This window comes from Myxocyprinus asiaticus, chromosome 47 (genome assembly GCF_019703515.2).
Source record: "Myxocyprinus asiaticus isolate MX2 ecotype Aquarium Trade chromosome 47, UBuf_Myxa_2, whole genome shotgun sequence".
Lineage (NCBI taxonomy): Eukaryota > Metazoa > Chordata > Actinopteri > Cypriniformes > Catostomidae > Myxocyprinus > Myxocyprinus asiaticus.
The window spans coordinates 23,285,533-23,306,150 of NC_059390.1; the positions used below are offsets into that span (position 1 = coordinate 23,285,533).

The window sequence follows — 20,618 nt, forward strand, 5'->3', positions numbered from 1 at the left end:
ATCTTTTTGTGTTCCACAGAGAAGAGAGTCATATAGGTTTGGAACAACATGAGGTTGAGTAAATATTGGCAGATTTTTCATTTTTGGATGAATCTTTCCTCTAACAGCTTACAATGGTAGAAGGATGTTCTAATCCTAGCTCTGGGATGTGCCGATTTTTAGATATGCTTTATTGATTTGTACATTTACAGTGTGTACTTTTTTTTTTTTAGGAAACGTCCCACCATCTGTTAGGAGCTGCCAGCGTTTTTGTGTGCGTACGTAATGTTAAACAGCTGTTTCTCAATCCAGTACATCTGTGAGGTATTAGGATTGTGAGTAACAGCAGGGCAGTGCTCCAAGGTCCCACGCCTCATAACACTCTGCCTACACGAGGCCTCACTGTGGAGCTCATTCAGGGGCCTCCCCCCATAGATGGAGATGGGGCACCGTGGTGCAGCTCGTCCAGAGGACTGCCCAATGAACCCTCTACAAAGCCTCACCTTAGGTGCCTCATTCAGAAGCCTGCAATTGTTCTTCAATGGAAACAAACACTAGATGGCCATTGTGGAACATAACTATGGTCTTCATGAGAACACACAGTCGAGATATAATATGGCTAAATAATTCATGGGTAATTCATGTACAACCCCAATTCCGATAAAGTTGGGAGAGTATGAAAAATGCTAATAAAAACAAAAAGGCATGATTTTTAAATTATATTCACCCTTTGCTATATTGAAAGCACTACAACTACACATTATATAATGTTTTACCTTGTGAATTTCATTGTTTTTGAAAATGTACAGTAATTTCAAATCAGATGATTGCAACACGCTCCAAAAAAGTTGGGACAGTGGCAATTTAAGACTAATAACAATATGACGAGTTAAAATAACAAGGCGATGTGAAATAGGAGATGTTAAACAGGTGAGGCAATCGTGTCATAGTATATAAGGAGCCTCCAAAAACAGCCTAGTCCTTCAAGAATAAGGATCATTCGAGACCAATGCTTCAGCAAATAATCCAGCACTTTGAGAACAATGTTCCCCAAATACAAATTGGAAGGATTTTGGGCATTTCACCCTCTACAGTGCACAATATAGTTAAAAGGTTCAAGGAATCTGGTCAAATCTCAGTGCATAAAGGGCAAGACGAAAACCACTTCTGAATATGTGTGATCTCCAATCACTCAGACGTCACTGTCTTAAAAAACTTCATTCATCTGTAATGGATATCATGAACATGGGCTTGGTATAACTTTAGTAAACTTTTGTTAGTCAACACCACTCACCACTGCATCCACAGATGCAAGATAAGACTTTACTATGCAAAACAGAAGCCATACATCAACACTGTCCAGAAGCTCTGCCGATTTATCTGGGCTCGATCTCATCTTAGATGGAAAGTTGAACAGTGGAACTGTGTATTTTTTGTCCGATGAGTCCACATTTCAAAAAGTTTTTGAAAAACACAGCCATCGTATTCTCCGGGCCAAAGAGGAAAAGGACCATCCAAGCTGTTATCAGCGTCAGGTCAAAAATCCAGTGTCTGTATGGGCCAGGGGTGTGTCAGTGCCCATGTCATGGGTAACTCGCACATCTGTGAGGGCACCATTAATGCAGACAGATATGTACAAATTTTGGAGCAGCATATATTGCCATCCAGCACTGTTTTTTCCAGGGACATCCCTGTATTTTCCAGCAGGACAACTTCAAACCACATACTGGCCGAATAAGCAGAGAGTGTGGGTGCTAGATTGGCCTGCCTGCAGTCCTGACCTGTCTCCTATTGAGAATGTGTGGCGCATTAGTAAGTGCACAATATGGCAACAAAGACCCCGTACAATTGTGCAGCTGAAGAATTCCACATTCTAAACTTAACAAACTTGTGTCTTCAGTACCTAAATGCTTAATAAGTGTTATTAGAAGAAATGGTGATGTTTCACAGTGGTAAACACTTGACTGTCCCAACTTCTTTGGAGTGTGTTTCAATCAACTGATTTGAAATTAATGTACATAAAAAAAAAAACAAAAAAACAAAAAAAAAAAACAAAAAAAAAACAAAGAAACAAATGCAATTCACAAGGTATAAAACATCATATAATGTGTAGTTGTGGTGCTTTCAATATAGCAAAGGGTGATTATAATTTACAAATCACTCCTTTTTGTTTTTATTAGCATTTTTCATACTGTCCCAATACTTTTTGGAATTGTAGGTAAACTGTTTACTGTTAAAGGTGATGAATGTCATTTTTTTTCCAATGCTAAAATACTTTCTCTCATCCCAGCTTAATATGCATATGCTAGCATAGTATATTCAAGTACAGGACATTTTCTTGACAAGTTTTGTAAAAATCAATATGAAGAAACTACACAAGTAAGCCATTCATAGGTTGATTTCTCTAAAAAGTAGCAATATTGGCTCAACCAATGGCATGAGTTTGGGGCGGGACTATCTGCTTGACGGACCAATGGTAGACGGGGGAGTGTTCTGGAAACCTCTTTGAAAACGGATTATATTTGCAATTCTGTTTGGTGATGCTAGTACCGCAGAAATTATACAATTCACTTTAAATCTGAACTTTAATAGATGAACTATTCTGTCAATTAGGTTACATTTATGCCCAATAAGCACATATACATCGCCAAGAGCATGCTAGCTTGAAAGCATTGAATACTTTTGTAAGCATTTGTTTACAAACATCTGATTACCATCTTAAAGAGGAATCGCAAACAATGCGAAAACATTGGTTGAACGTCATTCGAACAAGCAACAGTGCATGTTTTAGCTGCTTTAAAATGCACAGAAATGCTCTAAAAATGACATCTTCCAGTTGAAAATACATCGAATAGTGCTTTAATAAAATGCAACAATGAACCTTAGTCAAGGTAGACGCCATATTTAAGTTGACGCGATTTAAAACGAGGCAGTGAGGGATAGAAGTATAGCCCTTTAAAAGGTTGTCCAGTCTTAGTCTATTTCTAATTTTCATAACCCATGTTTTCCTGAGTTTGTTTTGTTTTTTTGTTTTGTTTTTTTTTTTCACTGGAAATGTATGTTTTGACGGTTGAATGATCATTGAACAGATTGAACGTCTATTCGTCACAGCCTGTTTTCATTCAAGTCAAATCAAATATGGCATCAACCCTAACTAAAGTCTATTACTCAGGTCTATTTGTTTTCAATGAGGCAATCTATATATAGTGATCATTTTAAAAGGTTCTTTAGAAAAGAAGCCAGATAATCAATTTGTGGAAAAAACAAAAGAGGACAAAAGAGGAAAATAGGCCTTACACATTCACAGTATACATCCATCTACACGAGGGACCAACATGACCACTTGTAATAAACCTTGAAGGTTTACTTTTCATACCCAGGGCAATGTCTCTCGATAGTCTTTCTCTCTTTTTCTCGATTATAAATAGTGTTGATTGACAGGTCTGGTTGGATGGTAATTAGAGCGGTTGCTGGGGTGAAGGGGGCGGGTCAGTCTCTGTGGTGATAATGAGGCCGGGTCCCACGTGGCTGCCATGACGGTTCGGTAAACGCTCTCTCGCACTGCCATCCCGGCTCCCATAATTATTGGTTGTATTCTATATGAGAACATAATCGCCATGGAGAGATGCAATTAGCTGACAACAAATTCCGCTCCCCTTTCCTCTCAGCCCCCCACTGCTGTTAAGACCCCCGGTACCGGAAAAGAAGGGAGTGAAAAAAGAAAAATAAGAGGAATGGTACTGATGCAGCAAGGTAGGAGGCAGTCAGTCTTTCAGCACGAGGGAATCAGTGATTGCACACAGGATCTAATTACACAGTCACACGTTCTTTTATTTCACTGTTCCCTTTCTTTCTGTTCCTTTTTCCTTTGTTATGTGACAGAGGGTGTTGAGAGAGAGAGAGAGAGCATCTCTGCATCTAAGTTTGCTGCTGTATTTCGTATTGTAGCCCCTCAGAAAGGAAAATCACAATTGAGATCCTTTAAATAGCTCGATTGCTACTCCTTGACAGCAATGAGATTGAATGGAGAGCCAATCAACATTTTGCTTAACCTGTTACCCTGTGCCAAATGTTTCTCTCAAGAAATAGACCCTTGTGTTTCCTCTAGAGTTCCAGAAGAGATCTCAATAATATCAAATTCGAATATGTGAATTCAAACATTTCTCATCAAATTCTTCCAAAACCAAATTATCTGGGCTATACTAGCCACATTAATTTCAAAGCTATACTGTATATACTAACAGTATACCTTAATTGTGTCATATTTATCTATATTTATTTCTGCTAAGGTCAGGATTTTTTATATATACTGTACAACATACATTTTGTTAATGCTTTACATTAATGTCCCTTTGCTAAGGGTTTATAAAGGGGTCCATTAATGACTAATAAGTCATTTACAAATGCTTTATAAATCATATATATGTCATTATAGCAACATGCACAAAAACGACAACTTCCATCAGTACTTGCCAAATAGTGAGCATTATGCTTATATAATATACTTATTCATGTTATTATTAATAAAAAAACATAACATTCACTAATTCATGATTTATGTCACAATGTAGCAAAATAGAATATAATAGTGAGATTAAAAGGAGGGATAACATCATTTTGCTATAGTCCACTTTGTGTTTATATTCATTACTATAATGTCTTGACTCACTTGTGTTGTCACTTTGCGTGTCACGCTGATGTGAAAAGAATGGTGCTACTCTGAGTGGTCTCCCAAATTACCTAGTCCTAGTTACCTAAAGTCCTCTGCAAAAACACTTTTCAGGTCTTCATGCTCATTCACAGCATATTTCTTATAATAAAGTCTGAAGACCATTTAACCATAAGGGATTTTCATGTTCAGAGTTCTAATGTAAGCAACTCCTTAACACACACACACACACACACACACACAATTTGTGGACAATATTGCTCTCAAACTAGCTTCAAATGAAATACAGTCACACACACAGAAGTAATTTTTTCCCTAATAATTTTACTAATACACCAATAACAATCCCCTTTCCTCTCATTTCCTCTCTTCTGTGTCTATCTCTCATTTCCTCTCACTCCTGGAGGTGTTTTGATATTCTCGTGAATTTCAGTCTGTTCTTTAGCATTTCATCTGCATATTTCACTTGTTTTCCCTGGCTTTTGGAGCACCCTGGATGAAGCCACACAAAAATTGCTGTGAACACACAGATAAATGCACACACATGCAAAGTTTTGCCATGCTTATGTACACTGAGGTAATTTTGGGTGTGGTATACTAAAGCGAGGTTGGGGAATTCAAACAAACACTATGATTAATCCAACAATATCTTGTAAATTAGTCCCATATGCACACATGAAGTACACATGATGCCCAAGTCATTGCATCATTGCATTCCTGGACATCTATGATTTTATTAGTTTTTCCCTAAAAAATAAATAAAACAAAAAATTAAATCTCCTTTGTGGTATACACTCAAATTTTTTAGGGGCCATGCAACGGCTCTTCAGAGCTGTATTTGGTAAGTGCGGTTGTGGATTTGGACCTTAGTCATGGTATACGTCTTATTTACAGCCAACATGAAACGCAGTTCACGTTCACATCACAAACAATTTTACTTTCGTAATCTAACATATATGTGTAGGGCGGGAAATGATTTGTTCCATTAGGAATATATTGGAGGGTGAAAAGTAGTCTTTATTTGACAGGCAGTTGGAGGGGAGGGATTGAAAACTCAGGGTATGTTTACACGACAACGATGTACTAAAAACGGAAATGTTTTTCCTTTGCATTTTTTGAAAAGTTTCACGTACAGACGACAACATTTTTAAAACAATCCCCGTTCACACGGATCCACGAAAACGACTAAAAATGCTGTATTATGCATGCCAGGCCAGTAGTTGGCAATGTCACTTTGTAAAGAAACACTACGCGCCTGCACACATAAGCATTCTTCCACAGAGCGGTGAATACAAACAATGAAGATGGTGATCGCTGGTTGTAGTAGTGATGCAGTAAATCTTTGCTGGAGAAGCGTCAATAAACTCAATCTTGAGCAGCACAAACACAGTCCTGTAGTCCGCCATTGTAGTTTTGAATGTCTCGCGCTTCGTTTTGAAGTACTCGCACACATGCCTATAGGCTGAACACGTAATACGCGTTCGCATGACGTCATCGTTTTCACAAATTCATGTTTTTGTGTGTTTACATAGAGACGATAATGGCATAGTTTTCAAAAACTTGCACTTTGAAACCCGTTTTCAAAAGTTTGCGTTTTCAGGCCCCAAAACGCTGTTCTGCATAAAAAGTTTTCCGTTTTTAGTTGAAAACGTTGTCGTGTAAACGGCCCCTTAGAGGGCTTGGTGATGTCAGTCTATGCCTTCTCAGTTATACGACTGACACCAATGTACACAATAGTATGACATTTTGGGCCACATTCATGAAAACAAATGCAGAACGAATTTCTGTGTAAATCGTTTTATATACATTCTTACATATTTTTTTATACTTATTAGAGTATCACATTGTTAGCTTAGCAACATGCTAACAGCAAACTCTTTTGGAATCAGTTTTGAGTCTCCAATTTGCATTGTAAGGGGTTCTTTCCTAATTTAATTGAATGTGACAATTTACATAATAATAGTTTTACGATCATTTTTCACAGTGTACATCATTCATAAATCCATTCTTATGCAATTTTAATACTTATTAGAGTTTCACCAGAGACTATTTAGCAGAGATGGGTCACTTCTGTTAAAATGAATGGGAGAAACTGGAACGCCCAATGGTCAACTGATGTGGAAAGGAAGTCCCACCTTACAGGTAAAAGACCCAGCTTTTAGATACAGACATCACCTGTCAATGTTTTTTTTTTTTTTTTTTTTTTTTTAGCAAAATCTGAGGTAAAGAAGCACAATTTATGATACCATTGTTATCAGATTAAGTCCTGATTTGTAATCTTGACCAACCATTTTGGAGATTTTGGTCTTTCCCTATTCAAGTAGATAGGAGCTGCATTTGTATGGCGCTTGTTTACATAGAAAAATAGCTGACCGGACTGCTTGAGGGCGTTCCAAAGATGGCCACCGAGTGATCTGACTTGCTAAAAATACTTTGGTATCACGTTATTAGCTTAGCAACGTAACATCAAACTCTTTTTAAATCAGTTGTGAGTCTCCCTTGCACTTTGCGTTATATGTTCTTTCATAATTGCTCTGAATTAAACAGCTTACGTAAGAATGGTTTTGCGTACTTATCAATTTCTGTGTAAAATCTTTCATAATCCTTTCCTACTTATTTTTTTAATTATTAGAGTATCATGTTGTTAGCTTAGCAACATGCTAATGTCAAACTCTTGTGGAAACAGTTGTGAGTCTCCCATGCACTTTTATTAAAGAGTTCTTTCGTAATTAGTTTAAACAGTACAATTTACTTAAGAATGGTTTTATGAACATTTTACATAGAAATTCGTTCTGCTTGTGTTTCATGAAAGAGGCCCAATGAACAGACTGTACATCTATCCATCACAGCCTCGTTTTTATTGTTGTCAAATAAAATATGGCGTCTATCCTGACTTTCCCAGGGTGACATAATTATTCCTTGCTAGCGCCCTTGAAAACTCACAAGCTGTCCATCAATCAGCCAGTTGCCGGCGGTAATCCACGGTGCATCGCTGTAATGACAGAGAGGGCTACAAACTCTGGCAGTGGCTTTGAGTTTGTGTGCGGCCCCTGAGGAAGAAAGCTCCACTCCAGATGAGACGTGACAATTTATGCTTAACAGAATCCCAGATGAAAAATTGGTGCAGCTATTTCAGGATCAGCAGTTTATCAAAAATTCCTTGCCGCTCTCGCTCTCTTTCTAGAAGTGTCGTCTCATAGCCGTTGGGCTGGGTTTAATGGCCCTCAGTCACAGATCTTTACCAACCTCAACTTGCACCCTTGACTCACTGAGAACACCTCTTTTATTTCTCTCTCTGTCTCTTTGCCTGTCATCTCTCTTTGCCTCTTTGCTCTCCTCTCATAATCAGAATTTCAAAGAAACCCTCCTGAAAAAAAAAAAAAAACGCTTACACTAGCCTAAGTTGGTTGTTATTTTTTTTTTAGCTACTCTTCCAGTCAAACCAGCTTACAAGTGCCTAAAATCCCTATAAAACCAGCAACCAGACCAGACCTGGATGAGGTTTGATGAATTCTGAGTTGACAGACAGATCAAGCCATTCATCTCAGCCTCTTACTTTTGAAACTGTCATTAGCTATGTTCCAAAACCTAGTTAGCTGTCTTGCTGTTTACTCCCTAAATAGGTAGCTACCTAAGGCAGAATCCCAACTGAAATGGAACCTCATAAGAGACTGAACTGGAACTTTTTTTATATGCAGCAACTCCTAGTGCTCCTCAAGTGAAGTAATGTTTTGTTTGTTCTGTTCACAATTCTTATGTTTTTTGTCTTGGATGTTGTCTGCCTTATTGTCTATGACAGACAAACACTTTTGGACATTGGTTCAGCAATTTCACACCGTAAACCAGACTTCACATTCCTCAATGCTGACCTGCTGTTTACAAACACGCAAGCAGAGCCCTTTGTCTGGGCAGCACGGCCGTGGAAACGCAAAAGGAAAAGGGGAAACAGAGCCGGCGTTCTCATCAGAGTAAGATGCCGCGCAAATTGACCCCCGCTACCCACTATTCTTCTGGCAAATGTTCAGTCTCTGGATAACAAGCTCTGTGAGCTGAAAGCGTGGATCTCTTTCCAACGAGATACAAGGGACTGCTGCATTATCTGCCTTACGGAAACTTGGATGTCTGCGGAGATTCCAGACTCAGCCATTGAACCCACGGGGTTCTCCGTGCACCGAGCGGACAGAGCGAAAGACTTCTCAGGTAAAACTAGAGGAGGTGGTGTATGTTTTATGATCAACAAATCCTGGTGTGATCAGAGGAACGTTCATTCTATCAAGTCTTTCAGCTCACCTGATCTGGAATTTCTTATGCTTCTGTGTCTACCATTCTGGCTACCGAGGGAATTCACAGCGATCATTATCCCTGCTGTGTACATTCCCCCACAAGCCGACACAGACCGGGCACTCAAGGAACTGTATGGGGTTATAAGTGAGCAGGAAACCGCGCACCCTGAGGCCGCGTTCATTGTGAACGGGGACTTTAATAAAGCCAGTTTAAAATCAGTCGCACCAAAATATCACCAGCACATTAGTTTCAACACACGAGGGGACCGGGTTTTGGACCATTGCTACTCTCCCTTCCGGGATGGCTACAAATCCCTCCCCCGCCCACCATTTGGCAAATCGGACCACTCTTCCATTCTGCTTCTGCCTGCTTACAGGCAGAAATTGAAACAGGAAGCACCCACCCTCAGAACGATCCAGTGCTGGTCAGACCAATCAGACTCTACCCTACAGGACTGTTTTGATCACACGGACTGGGAGATGTTCCGGTCCGCCTCTGATGACGACATCGAGCTTTATGCTGATAGCGTAATGTGCTTCATCAGAACGTGCGTAGAGGTGTGGTTCCGACCAGAACAGTACGGATCTATCCGAATCAGAAACCTTGGATTAATAGCGATGTTCGCGCGGCACTTAATGTGCGGACCTCCGCTTTTAATTCCGGGAACGCGGAGGAGCATAAACAAGCCAGTTATGCCCTCCGAACCGCAAAACGCCAGTACAGGAGCAAGATTGAAGGACAGTTTAACACCACCAACTCTAGAAGCATGTGGCAGGGAATTAACATCATCACGGACTTTAAAGGGAATAAAAATGCCGCCATGAACACCGCTGCCTCTCTCCCGGATGAGCTAAATACTTTTTATGCTCGTTTCGAGGGAAATAACACCGCCCTCGCGGAGAGAGCTCTCGCGGCTGAAGCTACAGAGGTTAGTTCACTCTCCGTCTCTGTAGCGGATGTAACCCGATCCTTCCGACGGGTGAATATCCGCAAAGCCGCGGGCCCAGATGGCATTCCGGGCCGCGTCATCAGAGCGTGCGCGAACCAGCTGGCTGGTGTTTTTACGGACATTTTCAACCTTTCCCTCTCTTTGTCTGTAGTCCCCACATGCTTTAAAACATCCACCATTGTGCCTGTTCCAAAACAATCAAAATTAACTTGTTTAAATGACTGGCGTCCTGTTGCTCTGACCCCCATCATCAGCAAATGCTTTGAGAGACTAATCAGAGACTATATCTGCTCTGTGCTGCCTCCATCACTGGACCCATTGCAGTTTGCTTACCGCAACAACCGCTCCACTGATGATGCCATTGCATCTACAATACACACTGCTCTCTCCCACCTGGAAGAAAAGAACACTTATGTGAGAATGCTGTTTGTAGACTACAGCTCAGCATTCAACACCATAGTGCCCTCCAAGCTAGATGAGAAACTCCGGGCTCTGGGCTTAAACAGCTCGCTGTGCAGCTGGATCCTGGACTTCCTGTCAAGCAGATGCCAGGTGGTTAGAATAGGCAGCAACATCTCCTCATCACTGACCCTCAACACTGGAGCTCCGCAGGGCTGTGTTCTCAGCCCACTACTGTATTCCTTGTACACACATGACTGTGTGGCAACACATAGCTCCAATGCCATCATTAAGTTTGCTGATGACACGACGGTGGTAGGTCTGATCACTGACAATGATGAAACAGCCTACAGAGAGGAGGTGCACACTCTGACACACTGGTGTCAGGAGCACAACCTCTCCCTCAACGTCAGTAAGACAAAGGAGCTTGTGGTGGACTTCAGGAGAAAAGACAGAGAACACAGTCCCATCACCATCAATGGAGCACCAGTGGAGAGAGTCAGCAGCTTCAAGTTCCTGGGTGTCCACATCACTGAGGAACTCACATGGTCCATCCACACTGAAGTCGTTGTGAAGAAGGCTCATCAGCGCCTCTTCTTCCTGAGACGGCTGAGGAAGTTTGGAATGAACCGCCACATCCTCACACGGTTCTACACCTGCACTGTAGAGAGCATCCTGACTGGCTGCATCTCCGCCTGGTATGGCAATAGCACCGCCCACAACCGCAAAGCACTGCAAAGGGTGGTGCGAACTGCCAGACACATCATCAGAGGTGAGCTTCCCTCCCTCCAGGAAATATATACAAGGCGGTGTGTGAAAAAAGCTCGGAGGATCATCAGAGACTCCAGCCACCCGAGCCATGTGCTGTTCTCACTGCTACCATCAGGTAGGCGGTATCGCAGCATCAGGACCCGCACCAGCCGACTCCATGATAGCTTCTTCCCCCAAGCAATCAGACTTCTGAACTCTTGATCTCCCACGATCAAATACATCAGCACTGCACTTTATTACCCTTACTCTTATATCTCACACCGGACTGTCATAAATTATATTATTATTATTATATTATATTCTCTCTTAATAACTGACTATCAACCGGCAGCTGAATGTCAATACAGTACAATACTGTACATTCTATATATACTATATATACTTTTTTATATATTTTATTTTTTATTTTTATTGAATAATGTGTATCTATATAGTGCGTATTGTATACTGTACAGTGTATGTTATTATTTGTATATTGTTGAGTGTAATTATGTGTATATCAGATGTTTAAATTGTGTTGATGTTATTGTAAATTGGTACTGTCTCATCACTGTCACGACTGCTATGTTGATCGGAACTGCACCCAAGAATTTCACACACCATTGCACTTGTGTATATGGCTGTGTGACAATAAAGTGATTTGATTGATTTGAAGTGAAGCTCCAGTGAAATTCATCTTAGTGTTAGCATGTTGCTAAGCTAACAACACAATACACTAATAAGCATAAAATACATAGCTCACACAGATATAGGGTAAAATAGAATATTGCTAATAAGACTGAACTTTATCAGTACTTCAGTATTGAATTAAATATAAGTATATTTATAATCAAATTTCTTGAATTTGACATATTTGTGTGGTTATTTTATTTTCTTTTTTTTTGTACAATTTCTTATCTACAAAGGTTGCAATACTGCCTTTGAATTTGAGAGAGTGCACCTATGATGCCTTAAAATTCTGTCTAGATATGCAGCTCACTAGGTTTTGGAAGTATTATGTTCTGTTTATAAGGTAGGGGTATTATAACACTTTTGAGACCAAGTACATGCACAAGGTCAGAGAAGTTATGTAGGAGTGTTGTGTTTGCCAGTTGCCAGTTCAATGATCAGCCCAAGGCCTCAGTTAAAAAAACAAAAGGACAGAATTACATTTTTTGCTTTGTGCAACATAGAGAAACATTGTGCCAATATACAGTATATTAGAAGTCAATACAATATTGAAGATCCAGAATTGAGTAAATATAACTGATAGAGCGAGTGAGATAGAGAACTGGTCCTACCTCTGTATAGTTCCAGATAGATCACTGGCGTCCTGCCTGCAAGAAACAGAGAAAAAGAAAATGAATTACTTCATGGAAAGTAGAAAACACTTAGTATCAGTATAATTATGTAAGGATCCATCCTCAAATATACAATTATCAATAGGTATCAAATACCAGAAGTATCGATTTTTCAAGATCGGTCCGCCCATCCATAATGTGAAATATGGTTTGGTTTGTGTGTGGGGCTGTGATATGGTGTGTGTGTGTGTGTGTGTGTGTGTGTTTGATAGTACTCAAGCGTGTGTGCTTATTTCTGTGGGGAGCTCTCATGCATGGCTTTAGCTGCAGCTGCTTTCAAAACCTGCAAGATAACATTCACCCCACTGCTGTCTACATTACACACACACACACACACACACACACACACACACACACACACACACACACACGTTGGTGCGGCTATCCATATGAGGACTCTACATAGACATAATGATTTTTATACTGTACGAACTATAGATTCTATCCCCTAACCCTAACCCTACCCCTAAACCTAACCTCACAAAAAAACTTTCTGCATTTTTAAATTTTCAAAAAAAAAAAACATCGTTTAGTATGTTTAAGCGATTTAAATTATGGGGACACTAGAAATGTCCTCATAAACCACATTTATAGCATAATACCCCTGTAATTACCAGTTTGAAAACTACAAAAATTTCCTCGTAAACCACCCAAACCCACACACACACACACGTATTACATCCCCCCCATCTCCAAATGTCTGTATCTCAACCATCCAATCATCCACATGCTCTCCTGTCATTTCGGAACATCCAGCTTTTAGGAAAACATTAGGAGTCAATGCAGGAAGCGAGAGGTGTCTATTTTATAGGAGCGGTTCAAATAAAAATAAAAACTCTGCCAATATTTACTAGCTCTGTCATTATTTTTATGATGCTTTAATTGAGCTTTTTTTGTCCTTTTTGAAACTTGACAGTGCCTGCCCCCATCCACTTTCCCTCTGTCTGACAGTGAGCAACAGGACATTTAGCTGAACTTCTCCTTCAGTGTTCCACAGAAGAGAGAAAGTCATAAGGATCTGGAATGACATGAGAGTGAGTAAATGATGACAGAATTTACAATTTTGGGTGAGCTTTCCCTTTATTGTCTGTCTGTCTCTCTCTCTCTCTCTCTCAGGAGGAGCATACAAACAGATGGAGCGTCACGAGCCACTGAACCCAAGAGAAGTGGACACAGAAAGAATGGACAGAAAGAAAGAGAGCGTAAAGGAGGAAAAGGTGCATTGTAAGCACCCCTTGCAGCTTTCTCTCGACAAATTTTACGAAAACAACATATTCATCCCCCACTGACAATTACAAATGGCTAATACATCACCTCATTAGCAAACACTTCCTGTATGAATCATAATTTACATGTTACGCTGACGGATGCAAATGGTTTTGCACCCTTAATCGCTATCTATTAATATGTAATATCGTAGCATACAGATATTTCCTTCAATTCCCATGCATTATATGAACTGGGTACAATTCTACACTTTATGTCATGGCTCATATTTCACCCTAACATAAAAAATAAATAAATATATTTTTTACATTTTTTTTATTTGAATTATTCTCAGTGGAAATTCTCATTAGATTTTAATTACTGTATAACAGTGATTTTATTTTTCAGTAAAAAAACATACTGCAATGCAGGGATTTTCATTTTATTTAAATATATATATATATATTTAGTTTCTTATATGGTAATGAGAATTTTGAGCAAAAAGGTGTCAAATCTTAATGAAAATGTCACAATATTAAAAATAAAAATAATACAGTATAAAATACTGCAATACTTTTTTTTATTTCAATCAGCATAAAGGCAGTCCAACAAATATTACAATGATATATAAATACTTTACAGTTTAAATAAGATGTTTGTTTCACATTTCAGTAATGAGTTTATGAGTTAATTATGAGTGTTTTATGTGTAAATATGAGTGTATATGAGTTTATATATATATATATATATATATATATATATATATATATATATATATATATATATATGCTGTATATATTGTGTATACTATATATATATATATATATATATATATATATATATATATATATATATATATACAGTAAATACTTTATATATACTGTATATAAACTGTCATATACTGTTATAATACAATATATATATTGTATATATATATATATATATATATATATATATATATATATATATATATATATATATATATACACAGTATATATGCTGTATAAAAATGTCTGTAATTTTAACAGTAAAAGACTGTAAAAATGCTACAGTAAAAATACAATACATGTGGTTTTATGGTAAAATGTTGCAAAAATGAAATTGTTTAGATATAAAAAGTATGATTTTCCCATATAATTCATGATAACATTTTATATTTAATTATTACTTTTTACAGTAAATTATTGTTAAAATTACGGCAAAATATAATAATCGGGCATTCCCAGAATTCCCTGCGTGACCTATTACATTTCATTATATTTTATGGGAATAGTTATGTTTCTTCTTATTTTTAATATTAGTTATGTACATTGGGGTGTTCTGTGTTATATTTTATGTAGTTTAGTTAATGTTTATTACATTACTTTAATTTCACATGTGTTACCCTGATGGTGTTTAGTGTTTGTGTGAGTGACACTGAGCACTGTTTCTACATGTTTATTGGTCATTGCTCCAGGAAGAGCCACTATTGATGAACTTCATGTCATCATGTGCTCTTCTGTAATTTTTACGGTGATTAAACTTATAGAGTAAAAAGCAGATTTTTCCAGTTTCAGAAGGTTAATATATTTAGTTTATTATTTAATAATATAAACGACGGTACTGCACCATAAAATATACCGTAAAACAACAGTTTTTATACTGTAAAATGTACAGGTTGTTCTGTAAAGTTGTTTACATTTTTACTGTATTTTTTACATAATTATTCTGGCAAGCACAGTTGGCAGTTTTTTTTTTTTTTTTTGTAAAAACAACAGGATTTTTTTTTACACTGTAAAAAAAATCCTGTTGTTTAAAAAAAAAACAAAAAAAAAACTTACAGCTGTGCCAGTATATATATATATATATATATATATATATATATATATATATATATATATATATATATATATATATATATATGTGGTAATGAGAAGTCTGGGCAAAAATGTGCTTAATTGTCATTAAATTGGGTCACAAATTTAAAAGATCTTAACAGTCCTTCAACAGGCTTAATTTTCTTATTGAAAAATAGAATTTCTTATTTTTATTTACATTTTCCAGGCTAAAATATAACTTTAGACATATTTTTGACAGGTTTCCCCATGTAAGCATGTTTGTGTGTGTGTGTCAATATACACCTGCTACACTGTTTCTGGGAGCAAATTAACTGAAATAAAATCCAGCAATCACTTTGTCAGACCCTTTCAATTACCTATACCGAGAGAAAAAAAAAAGGTTCAGTACTATATTCAACAACTGCCGTAAAAAGGCGGAATGCTGTATTCAAAGTGCAAATCAATTGTGGGCAATTCGCTGTGGCTAATTTAGGACCTCATTCAACATGGGACCCAAGCTCAGGTAATCAAAATAAACTCACCACTCTTGTTAGCACCAGACAGCCCACTCCAAATTGTTTTTTTTTTTTTTGCATTTATTTTCCTCGTATGCCTCTGTTCCCCTACCGCTGAGCCCCAGTTGTCCATGTACATATGTGTGTGTGTGTGTGTGTGTGTGTGTGTGTGTGTGAAAGAAAGAGACCATGCTTCCTCCCACATGTTAATAAATTGGTCTCCTGTGGACAACAGGGAGGAGGTGTGCGGTCAGGGTTCTGAAAGCTTCCGGTGAAACAGCCGCTGTTTGATAACAGCTGCCGTCAGCGATGCCGAATAACAGAACGCCAGCTACGCACTTATTAATGGTGAATTATTCCTTCATTCATGTCCAAATGAGAGGGATGCAAAGGGATAGCATATGCTGGCACCGGTGATCAGGCCAAAGGTGGGCTGGAGGTTACTTACCATTTCAAAGAGCCACAGCGAGAGATCTGTCCGTGGTTTCACCCGTACAGACATTCACATTGAGGCTGACTGGTATGAATTATGCAAGGCCTTATTCCAGATGTGTTTGCGCCCGCAAACATTTTTCTTTCTCTCTTTCTTTTCCTCAAACGCATGCATACATGTAAATGAGGTTGAGAACTTGAAAGCTGGGGTTAAGGAGACCACTGATGGTCTATTTAAAGGGGTCATGACTTGCCTTTTTTAAAAAAAATTTTTTTTAATATATATTCCTTGAGGTTCACTTATAATAAAGGTTTTTTGTCATATATTTGTAAACCATGATCGTTTTCACCCTCATTCTGACCCTCTGCACAGAAAACGCTCGTGTAGCGCGGAGGAGGGCGGGGCCGGGCGGAATGACGGACGCCCGGACCCCAATCAGCCTGATGAGGAAAGCGAGGGATAAAGGCGACTGAAGAAGGCAGCTTGAGAGAAAGAGAATTATGGGCAGCTGCCCTTTATGTGTTTGTGTGTCTTTTTATTTAATTAAATATTATTTATATTGTTAAGCCGGTTCTCGCCTCCTCCTTTCCCTTGTACCCCCTTTACATTGGTGCCGAAACCCAGGAGGGAGGAGGGATGCCTGTCGAAGAGTCCTCGACACTGCCATCCACCCAGGGGAGCGCCGCTGCCATCCGCCAGGGGACGGAGTAGCCCGACCGCCCAGACGCGGGGAACGGCCGCCGTCCGTGAGGCGAGGAGGGATGGGACTCCCCGACCGCCTGGAGCAATGGAGTCGCTGCCAGGGGCAGAGGAGTGTCCCCACGTGCCGCCAGAAAAGTGGTTGGGTGTTCTGTTCACTGGGGGTCGGAGGTTTGACTCCGGTCCACCCGGGGAGAAGCAGCTGTCGTCCGCCTGAGAGGGTGGAGAAGTGATCGGGGACCACGCGACGGCGCATCAGAGAACCGGTGAGTGAGTTTTTTCTCTCTCACTCTTGCGCTGTCACTCCGTGTTGGCCTTTGCCTCGCCTTTTTTTTTGTTTGTTTGTTTTTGTTTTGTTTTCCCCTCCTATCTCCTCCCAGGTCGAGGAAGGCGGGGATGACCTGCTGGCAGGTGGGGCTTAAGGCACGTACGTCATGCAGGGGGCTCCCCGGCCTGAGGCAACGCAGGGAGGAGTGTAGCACGGAGGAGGGCGGGGCCGAGCGGAATGATGGACGCCCGGATCCCAATCAGCCTGATGAGGCGAGCGAGGGATAAAGGCGACAGAATTATGGGCAGCTGCCCTGTATGTGTTTGTGTGTCTTTTTATTTAATTAAATATTATTTATATTGTTAAGCCGGTTCTTGCCTCCTCCTTTCCCTTGTACCCCTTTACAACTTGGTGTTCTGTGCTACTTCTCCTTTAAGACTTGACAGTACATGACCACTGTTCTGGGGTGCGTTTCCAAAACAATCGTTAGACAAGTTCCATTGTTACCAACATAGTTCAACGATTTGGTGTTTCCCGAAACCTGTGATTAGAAGCATAGTTCATTGTTAGTTTGCATTTTCAATGTCATTGATTTAGCTGCGGCTGGGGTCTGTTCTATTCAGAGTTATCACCCCTATGCCCTGTTCCTTTCAAATACTTCACCATCCACTCTAAGAGCTTTGGAAGGCTTAAAGTTGTGGTGCTCAAATATCACCTCTTTTTATCATACTTTTTAAGTTATTTTTATTGGAAATTCTGTTTGAAACGATCTTCCAGCGTGATTGTCACAATTGTTCTCCCTTCAAAGTGCCCTCCGAAGGCATTGTTTATGCTGTTTGGAATGCAGGATTGGCTTAGTTTCTGTTTAGATAAGGTGAGTTATTTTATTATTTACAAGCGAATATCTTTGTTACAACATTCCCAAAGAGAAATTTCACATATGGCAATATACTGTATGTAAAACATAATGTGTATGTTAGTGATTTTCAATTATATAAAACGTTATCTGTACTGTAAATGAATGCAACATATCTGCAGTGCTTTGAATGTAGTGTCAGAAAAGCGCTATGTAAGTGTAAAATTAATTAATTCACATTTCAAAATATTACACTTTCATATACGTAAAACATAATTTCCCTAATCACAGTGTAATTTTATATAGCCAGTATGCCCAAATAAATGAACAATAATTGTAGAAATATACATGTATGGCCATATATCTGATTTCTGTATGGGATAACATGTCTGTGTAAGTGGTTTTGTGTTTACTGAGTGTGAAGGTAATAGAATATGGAATATTCTCAATTGGCATTGTTATAGAAAACAAATGTATGCTCATTGATTGCAGTAGTCTTTCAATTAATGTTTGCAGAAAAAAAAAAGAAGAAAGAAAAAAAAAAACATAGACCAAGGTAGGCAAATACACAAAATGTTTATTAACACAAGTTATGTCAATCAGATGAAATAATAGAAAATACAGTAACCAAACTGTATTTCAAAAAGAAAAAGGTAACCAAATATATTCTGAATTAAATGTTATCTGACTTCTGCTCCTGCAGGATGCATTCTGCCTTGATATGGGTTTAGAGGATCATCATCATCAGCAGCAGCATCTTCGTCATCATCAGCACCAGCCTCCCCTTGATACTGCAATGTTGTGGAGAATTGCAATAACCACTACAACAACACAGCTTTTGGAGGGGTTCAGATTCAGGCTGCCACTGGACCTCTTTCATATAGAGTGTTTCCTTCCATGGGCCTGATTGAACCTCTCCACTGCAATGGTGGCTGGATGCTGCACATGTGTCAAGAGGTATATGCGAAGAGGATATCTAATGTCTCCCAACAGCCAGCTGTCACCAAAGTCACCCTCTTCAGCCACCTGGCAAATTGCAGAATTGGCCCACACAAAAGAGTCATGTGTGCTTCCAGGCCATTTTGCCACAATATCAGTGAAGACCCCTGGTAATCACACACTACTTGAACATTAATGGCTGGATAGCCCTTCCTTCAAATGTACAAGGGCTCATTCACCACGGGACTTGCCACTGGGATCAGGGTGCCATTGATGATGCCAGTCACTCTTTGGAAGTGTTGATTGGCCAGCTGGATTTCTTGAGGAGTTTTGAGGAAAGTTAGCATGGTGTTCAAAAGCTGTCACAGCCTTGGTGACCGAAGACTTGCTGAGCCCCAGGCCATCACCAACCACCTCCATAAAACTTCCCACAGCATAATAATGATGTGCAGCAAAGAACTGCACTGTTGGACTTAAGGCGTAGTTTCTTCCTGTGGCCCTCTGAAGATGTGGTTTCGCAACCTGCAGCAATTTAAGGATCTTGGTTCTTGGATCCCGGAATTTTCTTATGATGTCGTCATCAGATAGAAAGTCAAGTGGAGTGAAATTTGTCCTTATGTAGGCATTTATGTACACTGCCTGACTTCTGCATTGCCTTCTGTGCTCAAGCTGTAGGATTCTTTGAAAAGCCACCATTGTTGAGCATTTGAAACACACACAGATACTGTATTTATTAGGAGAGTCATTAATACACCTGCTACTGATGCACCTGAGGAATGGATAAAAACACTTTGGTGGCTAATAATCATGCAGATTAACTAGATAAATGTGAGTGTTTCATCAATGATTTGTGACAGTAATAGAGCAACAGTTTCATTTTATTATCAAATTATTGTATTCATCTGTTAATTGGTTTTTGGTTTTAAAATAGGCTGCCTTCATGCTGTTTTCGTGCTTTTTTTTTTTTTTTTTCATAGTTTCCATGCTGTGGCTTGGGACAAATGAGAAGTAAGGCCTCTCTTGAGAATTGATTTAAATAAAGGATGTGTCTTGTGTCATGTTTGGCTTATATTATCATGGCTATTATCTTGTGTATTGAGAAAATCTTTACATAGCCAGCTTTAGTTACTTGACTCTTGTAGTGTATGTGATGGTGGGTCACCACTGCAAAACAATAAAGGTTTGTATTTCATTCCATACACAGGATTCATAATCACACTTATTTAATTTATTAATGACATTATTCTGGTAGTTGATAATGAAGTAATGACATTGCATGACGTGATTCACATAATAATTGCTAACATTTGATTTGGCATTCCAATGCTACTGTGATGCACCAAGTCACAAGTATCACCTATTATGTGCTAATTTCCACATGTTAAACTACTGGATGAATTCCCAGTGTATTAGAAAAGCACTAACTCAAAACACATGTTTATAAATGATAGAGCATTTTTGGTCATCAAATGGGATATTATATTTTGTTTTAAG

General features: G+C 39.1%; 1 protein-coding gene across 2 annotated transcripts in view; it reads right to left on the reverse strand.

Moving 5' to 3' along the window:
- Nucleotides 1–20,618, reverse strand: part of LOC127436814 (CUGBP Elav-like family member 2) — a 226,935-nt gene that overhangs the window by 142,094 nt on the left and 64,223 nt on the right. The window contains exon 2 of one of the 2 annotated variants that reach the window (XM_051691221.1): nucleotides 12,332–12,367. In XM_051691221.1, coding sequence (XP_051547181.1) covers nucleotides 12,332–12,367 — 36 coding nt within the window. Of the gene's footprint in view, nucleotides 1–12,331; nucleotides 12,368–20,618 lie in introns of those variants that run through there. The other variant, XM_051691234.1, reaches the window with a different exon arrangement.